This window comes from Rhineura floridana, chromosome 1 (genome assembly GCF_030035675.1).
Source record: "Rhineura floridana isolate rRhiFlo1 chromosome 1, rRhiFlo1.hap2, whole genome shotgun sequence".
In the NCBI taxonomy this organism is placed as follows: Eukaryota; Metazoa; Chordata; class Lepidosauria; order Squamata; family Rhineuridae; genus Rhineura; species Rhineura floridana.
This window is the reverse complement of record NC_084480.1, coordinates 221,249,456-221,261,899: the sequence shown is the minus strand read 5'-3', so window position 1 is coordinate 221,261,899 and position 12,444 is coordinate 221,249,456. Positions and strand designations below refer to the sequence as shown.

Here is a 12,444-nt window from a genome sequence, read left to right as displayed (position 1 = left end):
TTAGGGAAACCTCAGCCGCCATCTTTGTTAAGGGCACTGATGCGTGCACAACCGCAGAACAAGGTAGGTTAAGCAAGGGAATGGTGGAGTCCCGAAGCTCTCGCTGTGCGATCCGTGGCAGCAATCCTGCTGCGAATCATGGAAGGGGAGCGCTGGGGCCTGGGGTAGGCTTGTGCCCAAGGGTCCCAGCATGTCTGGGGCCGGCCCTGCATAATTACATCATACATTAAAACAGGAGTAGACAACATGGTGCTTTCCATATGTTGTGGACTACAACTCCCATCATCCCTGACTGTGGGCCATGCTGGATGGGCCTGATGGAAATTGCAATCCACAACATCTGGAGGATATCACATTGGCTCCTGTGCAATATAATTACATATGGCAAATATTTCCTTGGGGAAGTGAAAGTTCTACTGAAGATTTAAAAAACCATGAGGACTGGTTCCAAAATAGTTGCCTGTTTTTGATTGCCCTTCCATGCACTAGTGATTGATATACAGACAGTAGTGTTTGAACCCCTCTAACTGCATGCAGTACTAGCATGCCAGTTCATGGAACAGTAGCTAATCCTGAGCTTGGGAATTTGAACACAATTTTTGTCTAGTGCAAGTGCGGGGAGAAGAGTCTTACCCTCTATATGCAGATCACAACTATGACTGAGGGGTTTTGAAGGTAACCATGAACAGCTACATACTGTATATTCGGATTGCCACAAGGTATCCACTATTAGATCCTCATAATAAAAGGAACTTAGCTTCTCAAAATCTAGAGACTCCAGGTGTCTAAGCTCCTTGGCAATTACATAATCAGTTGGCTAGGAAATTGTGGGAGCCCTACTAGATCAGTAATGCTTACCTATCAAGCAAAGGTTTTAGCTCATCTCTACTACTTCTACTAATCCCAACAGTATTAACAAATGACTAATTTATGGACTGATAGTACTGCTGTAAACAGTTTGCATTCTTTTGATTCAGAAAACGATTCTTCTAAGATGATAGTCCTACACACTTGTTATTTAAAGGAAACCATTAGTCATCTTCAAAATATCACTAGCACTGACATGAGTTAAACAATGTAATGGTTAAAATCAAGACAGTTCACAGAGGGGTTTTTTTAAAAAAAGCTCTGTTGATTTATTAAGAGAACCAGAGGCTTAATTTTAATATGTAAATTTGCTTGAAATGTTTTATTGGTAAGAACATAAGAAGAGCCTGCTGGATCAGGCCAGTGGCCCATCTAGTCCAGCATCCTGTTCTCACAGTGGCCAACGAGGTGTCTGGGGTTGTCTTTGCTCTATGAAAACAATCAACATTCATTAGTTTCCATTTGAAAAATAGAAAGCTACCCATAAGCATAAGAAAATAATGACAGTCAGGTTTCAGAATAAAGTACTAGATAAAAGCTTTCTGCTAATTTTTCTTTTGGGGGGGGGTTGGAGGAATCAATGACACTAAGTGGTTTGCTGGACTGCTGACAAATATGCTCAAGAGAGAGCTTAGAGAGCATAAGTGGCTCAGTTTCTGACTAGAAAATGACAGCTCCGATATGATATATCAGGTTTACTGCACTTTTATTCATATAAACCCTAGGTACCATGGTCACTCTCATTCTGTAGCATGCAATAGTGGTGACAGTTTCCAAGGATAACAGACACTCAGATTAAATAGAACACAGACGACTTTTGAGCTTACAAAAACAATTTTACCACCTAAACTCTAGTTTAACTAATTCTAAGGAAGGAAAAAGAAAAAACTTTTTTTAGCAAAAGCTACCTTTTAGAGTGCATTGTGCAAAACAGGTATAAACAGCCCTCACTATTGATAACATATATTATTCAATATATATAGAAAAATACTTCAAGGCTTCAGTGTGATAAAAATAAAGAGTTGCTCTATGGACAGAGGTAGGGGAAACAATCTACCCCAAAGTGAGATCAATAGTTCTCTTTAACTTGATTGTATTTCCTTGTAGCCTCTCTAAAATCCCAATATATAAAAGTTGCTATCACAGGAAGATTTTTCAGCCAGCAAAGTGAGGAAATGCATGTGACCCTTTCCAAGGTGCCACAATATAACTTATGTAACTAGCTGGCTATATGCAGGGTGTGGGAGAACGCATACAGTGATCTGAACTGCAGGGCAGATGCACTTAATTCACCTTATTGGCCACTACTTTGTTCCTTTCCTCTGCACCCATCCCAGGCAACACCCCTATGTCAGAAGGCAACATCATTACCATCCCACCAGGGGCATTCTAAGGGCATGACCTGGGGGGGGGTTGAGTGCCAAGCACTATCTGGCCCTCAGGACTCTGCTCAGACCATGCCCTTCCCTCAGGTCACACCCCCACCAGCCTTGCTCCGTGGGCTCCTGAAGTGCTTTTGCCTGGCTAGAACGTGTCTTTGAATTCTCTCTCTATGTATATATACTTATTTATTTAAAACATTTACATACCGCTCAATCATTTGCATTTCTAAGCAGTGTACATAAAAACACACCATACATAAAATAAATAGAATAAAAAATTACAAAACCACACACACACTATACACACACATATATAAAATATTACACATCATATGCGTGTGCACATACACACACAACTCTGATTTTTGTGTGGCTGGAATGTCACCTACTATTTAAGGTAAGGGTCGTATCTACTGCCTTGCCCACTTTTGCCTTTGGCCATGTCACCGCTGGCATGCAGCTCCTGGAAGGTTGCCCATGAGGAAATACAGCCTCTGGGCCTAAACAGTACCCCACTCCTCATGTACAATATGAATCTTCCCCATTTTTAAAAGATGCTAGAGTTTGGAGTGACCAGTCTCCTTCAATTCTCCATACCTTCATTATCAGGTGTTCACTACTGCAAATGATTTTGCAGAATGTGCTTTTCCTCTTGCCAATTGATGGTTCTCCTCCACAGAGAGTTCTTCCCCTGAAACACCAGTGGTTTCCCCAAGGCCATTCACAGATCCCAGCTTGGAATTGCAACTAACAAAGCGCTTCTTTATTTTTATTTATTTATTTTTCAATTTGTATCCCACCTTTTCTCCTAAAGAGAGCCCAGGCAGCAAAGAACAAATGATAAACTAAGAACATTCCAATACAGATGCAGACTGGGGTAATGTATCTACTTAAAGGTTTTGTTGAAAGAGGCTTGCTGCTTTGAATTCTACATACCCATTTCAAGTAGGAATGTTGAAAACCTGCAGGATGCACACCCGTTTAATGGCAGATTTGATGTTATAAGGAGGAGCATTTGGCTTTTTGCCCTACAAGTTTTGCCAAAGCACTTTTTTTTCTATACATTTACGGAGTGTGCATTTTCATTTAAACTCTGAAGCAACTTTATGTGTCCTGACACTATTTATGTAAGCTGGCAGATTTGCTATTAGAATATTGATAAATACACATACATTAATGCAATACTGTACTTAACTTTTTCTAACTGGATTCTTTATTTTTTGAACTTGAAATATTTGCTAACAAACCAACTTTATAAATCTTTTTCTGTGCCATAGAAAAAAAGACTGTGTGTATGCTCTTTCCTATTTTGCAACATAATCCCAAAGCATTGCAAACTTAAGTGTACTTTCCTTTACAAAAAAATCCATTTCTGTTTCATACACATAATCCGTTTCTATGTGTAGAAAATAAATTCATTCAGCACCTAGTTTTGGAAAGTTGTATATTTTTTAAATGAGCAAGTATTGAATTATTTACTTACAATATCCTTCAAATATCCAAGATGAGTAATATTTCTAACCTTGAACATATTAATAGAAGATAGTATTCAACTATGCACCACAAATAAGACAGAAAGCAGGAATGTAAAGAAAGAATTTCAACAGGTTTTACATTCGATAGGTTACATTTTTGTAGAGCAAATGTGAAACTTACTACAAGCTAGTGATGAAAATCAAAGAACAGAAAATGATGCAGCAGAGATTTAGCAAAAAAGGTTTTGTTTTGTATTTTTGAAAAAGATGCAACAGAAAACAATGTTTTGAATAATGGAGGAATTAAACCAATATGCATACTGGGAAAATGTTATTTTCTCCAATCCCTACAATAAGTGATAGGTCAACTACACTTTTATTCTTTCTTTTATGCATTCTTCAGTGGGGGCCTTTAAAGGAGTTTCCTTTAGTGATAATGACTGCTAACAATTATGGGTAATAGGTTCAACTTCAAAATGGTTATGCTTCTAGTTATTGGTAATGGCTGTACTACTGGAAGATAATGATTTAAGATGATCTATTATTACTACTACATATTAAATCAAAAATGATCATAGGTCTTGTCATGGGAATGGGAGAGCTTACACTAGAATTACTGAAAAGGGACCACCTAATAAAAGCAACTGATGGCCTAAGGCAGCCTTCCCCAATTGGCGCCCTCCAGGCCCCATAAACCTCAATCCAGCATAGCTAATTGAGAAATGATAGGTGATGTGGTCTAACCATATCTATAACGCACTACATTGGTTACCCCTTGATCCAAGGAATGTAAAATACTTTGCAGCCTAATAAACAAGTTCTTCTCATTCTAATATATCCTCTTCTGGTTGCTTCAAATCTTGTGATAGATTCAGACAAACATGTATTTTGGCCTGGATTATATATTATCTGTGTGGCAAGGATGTTGCACAGAAACCATCTGTTTCTGGTTCAGCTCTAAAATGCATTAATAACATTCCCAGATGCTACATTGCATTTTGCTTCTTCATATCATTTGTCAGGGTACCTGGAACTGGCAAGGAAAGTAACCATGTATATTTGATATTTGATAACAGTCCCACCACAGAGGTAATGTATGAGCTGGCCCTAGCCTGATTGCTTGAAGAGCTGGCCCTAACTAAAGAAAAAGTCAACAGAGATGTGTCATCATAGATTAAGATCAGAGCTTGGAAAAGTTACTTTTTTGAACTACAACTCCCATCAGCCCAATCCAGTGGCCATGCTGGCTGGGGCTGATGGGAGTTGTAGTTCAAAAAAGTAACTTTTCCAAGCTCTGATTAAGATTTACCATTCCCAACCTCCACCCAGCAATTTCAATGGTGCTCAGTCAGTAGATATGATAGAAGGTCACACCTGTGGGAATAGGGTAAATTATCAATCTACTTAAGAAATTATAAATCCAAAAGAATACCCTGAGAGGAAGTACAAGTGATAGCCTCTGAGTGGCTCAGTGGAGAAATCTAGTGTGAAAAAATATTATCTTAATTCTTTATTTCAGGCAGCATTTAAACTTCTAAAGCTGAAACAACCTGACTATGGAACTCTCACCCTTGAGCTTAAGGAATAAAAATGATACATCATGCTTTCTGAGCATACAAAAAAATAGAAATAAAAGTTAATTAATAATATATACATCTTAGGATCTTAAAATTGGTCAGGGAACTAACAGAGAGAAACATATTTAGAAGATAAAATGTGTGGTAATGAATAAAATTCTGCTTAAGGAGCAAAACTGAATGCATCTTTTTCATTAGTCAGTGTTAAAACTGAAGCAGGATTTTACTATTAGAAAAACGTAGTACAGGCATCATCTTTGTAGAAATGACAGTCATGCATTCATTTCTAACATGGCAAAAATATTAAAAAGGCAAAAAGTAAAAATAAAAAGCAGTGAAGAGCACATGGTGTTCAAATGTCAACCTCATGCAGCATGGGTTTGTAAAGTACATACCCAGAAAGGATCTCTTGGGAGGTGTTTTGATTTCTTCATCCTTACTATCTGCAGCTACATTAAAACATTGAAGAGAAAGCAAAGACAAAACAGACTAGTTGACTCCATATAATAGCTGGCCTCTTAATTTGTTTTAAATTAGTTCAGTGTTAGTATCTTGATGGTAGTCATGCCAAAAGGTTTCTTTTAGTTCCTGAACTGTCTACGAGGAATTCTCCAAAATTTTGAAGCTAGGCATAAGAGTAATTGAGTCATAATGCCCTGCTTAAAAACATTTGAGAAATATCAGAGAGAGATTTTACCTAGTGTTATGCACACAACCCAGTTTGAGCAAATATCATATATTTAATCTTCAGTGAATTTCAGAATAGAATATGTTTCTTTGTTATTTAAGCCCAATTGAGATAAATAAGTTACACTCAGTTCCTCAGAGTGCTACAAAACCAACAATTATTTAAACTCTATAGCTACGATTGTATATATTTTGTGCTTAAAACAACTAAATTCTGTCCACCTCCCTCAATCAATGGGAGCTCTTCTTGAAAAGCAAATAACATTTCAATACACATTTCTTGCTAGGACTGTGGATGGGAGATAAAGAGTTAAACTACCTCTACCACACTTCATGATCACAAGACTGCTCAGACTTCTCTGTGACTTCTATATACACAGCAAGAATATGCACATTTAACTGTGTTTGCACAATTAATACCATGTCTTGTTTGGCCCTAAGGGCCCCTCGTGATAACAGTTTGCTTCCCAGAGTACAGTAGGGCCCTGCTTGTTGGCGTCCCACTTTTTGGTGTTTCACTAATATGGCACAAGCCCTGTCCTATGCCCCCTTCTTCTCCTCCTCCGAGAGTGGCGGTGTGATCAGCTGTAGCGTGGGGAGCTCCAGCCGCCGCGCTCCAGCTGATGGTGCTTGGCCCCTGAAGTTCCCTGCGCTCCAGCTGATCGCAAGCTACAGCCGATCAATCAGCTGTAGTGCAGGGAGCTCCAGCTGCGGTGCTCCAGCTGACAGTGCTTGTCCCCTGAAGCTCCCTGCGCTACAGCTGATCACACCAGCGCAGCAGCAGGCTTCACTCACTCGCTCTCTTTCTGGATGGGCTATGTTCCACTTTTCAGCAATTTTCGCTTTTCGGCAGGGGTCTGGAACCTAACCCGCCATATGAGGGGCCCTACTGTAGTGTATACTGAGTTAGCTAAGAGCTCTCATATCAAAACATCACTGACTCACATTATTCTTCCCATTACAATCCAATTTCTTCTAGTTTCTTCAAAACTTGTGATAGATTCAAATATATTGCTATATCAGCTCTAAAAGAGCAGAAAGGTGAACCTGAATGCATCCTATGACAGCAATTGTTTGGTTAGGCTGGTTTGTACAGACAATCATTTTCCAGAGCAAAAAGAACCCTGCAGAAGGATATAACTCTAATCCATCATTGGTAGCCTGCTACCTGTATCAGTGTTACAGAAAATGATGGGAGGACGTCTCTTTGCAGAGAAGGAAACTTCTATTTGCCTAATTTCACCCACATTCCCTGGTAGTCCATACAAGTCAAGGTGTGGTATAGTTGACTAGGTCAGAAGTTGCTTACAATTTCAACATTTCCAGCTTTCTAAAGTTATCTTCTTGAAACGTACTTAATTGGATCAAGACTACTCCAGACAAGGTATCTTGATAGCTGACATGGCTAGTGTTAACAGAAGAAAATCTCTTCCTACAATCTTTTAGCCCTTCTTGTCAGGAAAAAGTTGACTACCCATTATATGCAAAGAAAATCATACAAACCAAGGAATATCTTGCACTTCTGTGGTGCCAAACTTCAGGAGAGAGGTTCTAAAGAGGATTTTCACCCCCACTGGACCCAAGCCCAAATACCAAAAATTATTTCATCAGTAAATGCAAGGAACAGCAATTAATTTATTTAAAAGGGCATCTTGCATCTTAGGGCTGCAGCCTTTTCTGCCTTTTAAGTAAGCATGACAAAACAAATGCATTCAAAACAAATTGATATCAGAATGCCTTAATCAAAACAGAAGGCCTTTTTCTGACATTTGTGGTCTCTTTTTAATAATGGTCAGTACAATAGGGACTGAATATGTCTTTTCAAAAAAGCTTTGGAATAAAAGAAAAGAACACAGATTTCATCATAAAATATTGGAAAGAAAGATCTTCCTGCACTACAAGCTAGAGGTGGTATTTCAGGAGACCACAAAATATTGGAAAGATCTTCCTGCACTACAAGTTAGAAAGTGGTATTTCAAGAGACCTCAGTTTATTCTTCCCAGTAAGTCTATAAAATGGAGAGAATCAAGGTGAACTACCCCTTCTCATGCAGCACCAGATGCCATATAAATAAAATTGGCAGAAATGCACACTGCACAAAGTAAATAGCTCTAAGCTATACATTTTGTACATTCTTATCAGCATGTCATTCAAGCAAGATGACCTCACAATATTAATCCCTCAGAAGGAGAAAAGATGCCATTTTATTGTTTCTGAACTCAACAGAAATGTATTCCCTTATTTTCAGGTGGGACCATAGGGTGATTAGGAGAATAAACCTAACTGAACACTTATAAAAACTTAAGTACTAGAAAGATTTAGAATGTAAATGAGGTTTAGAATGGAAACAAGATTCAGAGGTGTTTTGTCCTGAAATAAATTAACTTATATATGCATGCACACGGTATACAGTCCCACCACTAAGGATCAGTCTACATGTTATGACTGCAATAAAAAAGCTACCTGAAACAGCTTCTATACAGTGATTGATTGCTCTGCATGGTTGACGTACTGAACAGTCCAATGTAGATCTCCTACAATGTACAGAATGTCAATACCAACAGATTTTCTGAACGTGTTCAGCAGTAGCATGGAAACTATGACAGGTGATCCTCAAGATGGAGGACTCATACATTATGGCTTCTGAGTACAGTAGAACAGTGAGTGCAAAGAGAATATTTAAAGTAGCCACATTAGAGCTTTAATGGGGGTGTCAACTGGCTTTAAAGGCAACCAATATTCTCAGCCTTCCCCAACCTGATGCCATTCCATCTACAGCTCTCATCAGCCCCAGCCACCATGGCCAATGGTCAGGTGATGAGAGTTGTAGTCCCGAACTACAAATTGGGGGGCGTGAGGTTGGGAAAGGCTGGTCTTAGGATCCAAGACCAAATAGTGAGAAGATCCTTCTTCTGCAAGAAGTTGCAGAAGGGAAAAATACCACTCAGTTCTGTAATTATCCCAAACCTCCGTTAAATTAACTTTTGTATCCCAATATGGTACCAGCTACTGAAAGGGGGTTGGTATATTGATATCAAAGCAAATATTTGATTTTTAAAACAAAAAATATTTTTTTAAAACATTTCCATCAGTCAGGCTGGACACTCTTTTAGTACTGGATTTTTTAAAAAGGACAGTTTTAAACAACATCTGTCAAATTATAATTCAGCAAAAGAAACCCAACTGTAATTACCGGGGGGGGGGGAATTGCATAGAATCTCTAGCCAATAACTTAAACCAACCTGAAAAGGAGCGCCGTTTTATATTCAGTTCATTTGTCACACGGACTTCAGTGCACAGTTTCAGCATCAGCAACATTGTAATTATCATTATTACACTCTGCAACAGTAAGGGGGATTCAAAACGTCTCCCAAACCTAGAAGGAAGACAATATACAGTGAACATTCACGAATCTCCAACGTTAACAGAAATAGCTACAGCTTTAAAAAGCACACAAATGTAGAGCAAAGAATTCTTCTAGATCTATGTTAATACATTTGTACCCAGCATTAGGCCTAATGTTATGCACCAGCCCTAACCTTATAATGTATGGACACTTGGAAGTTAGCCAGCACACAAACAGGATTACTGCAACACTGTACAAAAACAAAGTAATACAGCACAATCCTATGTCTACTCAGAGGTCAGTCCTAATGAATTCAGTGGGGCTTACTCCTAGGTAAATGGGGGTAGGATTACAGCATTAGGGTTGTATCCACATGCTAAATCAGGATCCGACCAGTGCAAGGATTGCCCATAACACAATAGGACCTTCCCCCTCTCCTCCCTCCATGTGCCCCATAAATTAGTTCTAGGCGTTCCCCCAACCCTTCAGAGCAGATCTGGGGTGGGTGCAGGGCATGCGTGGGAGGAGGACAGGGAGGAAGTCCTGTCGTGCTAGCAATAATTCTTTGATGATAGCCCGTGAAAAGCGAGACTTTTCAAATGATGAAGTGGATTTCTTTCCAGGGATTTAATTCCCCCCCCCGAATGGAGATGAAAGGTCTTTGCAGCCCCCCATTTAATTTGACCCTTTCTGGCCAGGTGGCAAAGTAAAACCTTCCTGTAGGTTGATTATATTGTCACCGACTCAAAGAGTGAAAGTATACAACATTTATTTATACAATCAATTTGCAAAACAATGGGTAAAAACAGCAACATGTCAAGCATATTAATTTTTGTTAAAACAATTCTAGTTATGCAGAAATTGCTTAGCTGGACGGATTTACTTGGTGTTAAACTGAAATGTTCACTGAAGTAATGGTGCAATAAGAGAATTTTTCTTACAAAGTACCATGCACTGCTGAATAGGATGTGCTGGATATTTATTTATATCCCACTTCTTCCTCCAAGGACCTCAACGTAGTATACTTGGTTCTTCCCCTCCTCATTTAATCTCCACAACAATCAGTGACTGGTCCAAGGTCATCCAGTGAGCTTCATGGCTGAGTGGGGATTTGAACCTTGGTCTCCCAGGTCCCAGTCCAACACCCTAACCATAGTCTTTCTTCTGCGTTTCCTGGGCTCACATGATGCAAGTGACATTTTGAAAGGGTAGTACTTGAGGTTCTGAAGTTTTGCTTTTAACAAGAATAATGTTTTCACATAATTTTTAACTGATGTAAAGAATTCAATCTCCCTCATGAAAACCACTAGAGGGAGATCTATTCCCTTCTTAATCTCTAAAAAAAAATGGAAAGACACGCTCATAGAAACAACTAACTTCCAAATGAAAGAGAAAAAAAATGAATGCATGTGTGTACGTATGTGTTGTTTGCTTCTTTTTAAAAAAAACTTGTCAGTGTATAGATAGATGATAGACAGATAAAATAGATTAGATAGATTAGATAGATTAGACAGACAGACAAGACAATTTTGAAAGCAACAAACAGAACTTCACTCAAGCTTGCTCTGGATCCCTATAAGGATTCTGTTAATCACCTAAAAATATATATGAATGTAATTGTGATTAACCAAACAGAGGTTTTTATTGTATTAACAAAACATTTCAGCTTCCGCCTTCATCAGCTGCCAACATACAAATGCTGTTACCAAGGTGGCAGTTATAGAGCTTTGAGGATGGAATGCTCAGAGGGGCTTCATTTGCTAGTGTGCATGTAATCTCTGAAAACCTTTCACCTTAAAAAATTACAGAGACAAAATTACCAGGCAAAAATATTTCTCTTCTTGCAGGCATCTGGATCTTAATTTTGGAGAGCTTTTTTATGATGTCGCCTCCTTTAGTGGGCTGTTCCATCACCTTTTACATTCATGTATTGTGTTGAACTTTTATTTGTTTTAGTTTTTCATATTGGTTTTAATCTTTTTATTGATTGTAAGTTGCTTTGGATTCACTTTTGTGAAGAAAGTGACTAAAATAATGTGATGCACCTGTGTGACACACTACATATCATATAGGAAATGGGGAAGGGGTCTTTTCATATACCACATGTGCATAAAGTGAAAGTCTGAGCAAGCCTATAGTGGTGAAGGAAAGGATCCTTCTCTATTATTTGCATATTCCAGGACTTAGCTCTGGCATGAACAAATTCAAAGTCTCAAGGGGTAAGAATGAAAGATAGAGAGAACTAACCAGATAACTTCACTTTTCACCATAAATGGTTCTCTTTTAGCTCTGTCCTCTTCTTTCCAAACTGTGACAAACTTCCCACAGTTGTAGAATATCATGCTCACAAATATTCCAGTTTTTTGAAAGGAACTGCTAGCAAGAGAATTTTGGCAAATGCTGCAGCTTCTATAAGCAAGATGAAAGGTTAATTTAGTAGGGAAGATGCGAAGAGGAGCCAGGGATTGTGTCGCAGATGAGGAAACTGAAGGTTAGGAAGGGAGCCAAGGACATAAAGAAGCTAAAGGACAGGGGCCCTGAGCAATAGCAGGCTGAGAAGTTCTAAAGGAAAAAAGGTTGAAGACAAAATCTGAGAAAGACAGAGAGAGAGGGAGTCAAGGATCCTATGGAGAAGGAAGGGCAGTATTTGATTGGCAGAAAGTGTGTTGAAAGACAGCTTAAGAGATTGTGGAACAGAAAGCCCAAAGGGATTTTAGCAAGATGGATTTCTCATGGTTTTAACCAAATTAGCCAGCTGCATACCTTTAATAAGTATTATTGAGGGCTAAGCAAAGAATAAATTTAGGAGACATAGAAAACCACAAGTAAAAAGCAAGCCACTCCAAAGAAATCAATTTACTGCTGTTATTTAGCTGCGTTTCCTGAGGATCTGGATTCAGATATCAGCCAAGTTTTACTGAATAGTCTGTCTTTTATGGCTGCATTAAATTCTCATCATAAAACCTGAGTATAACCTTCAATAAAAACTGGCTGCTATCCAAATTCTTCTTCCTGAATTGCATAGAAGTCTCCATAATCCCCTAATAAATCTCACCAGTAAGCACATGTAAAATTACATTTGAAGGGAGAGTTGAAGAAGAAAAAAGCCA

The 12,444-nt window shown here is 38.7% G+C and overlaps 1 protein-coding gene across 9 annotated transcripts in view; it reads right to left on the bottom strand.

Moving 5' to 3' along the window:
- Nucleotides 1-12,444, bottom strand: part of SLC66A2 (solute carrier family 66 member 2) — a 104,553-nt gene that overhangs the window by 60,275 nt on the left and 31,834 nt on the right. For 7 of the 9 annotated variants that reach the window (XM_061593879.1, XM_061593889.1, XM_061593870.1 and 4 more), the window contains 2 exons: nt 9,231-9,364; nt 5,697-5,750 (listed from right to left, as the gene is read on the bottom strand). In XM_061593879.1, the coding sequence (XP_061449863.1) occupies nt 5,697-5,750; nt 9,231-9,364 (188 nt within the window). Of the gene's footprint in view, nt 1-5,696; nt 5,751-9,230; nt 9,365-11,581; nt 11,744-12,444 lie in introns of all 9 variants that reach the window. The other 2 variants (XM_061593925.1, XM_061593915.1) reach the window with 2 other exon arrangements.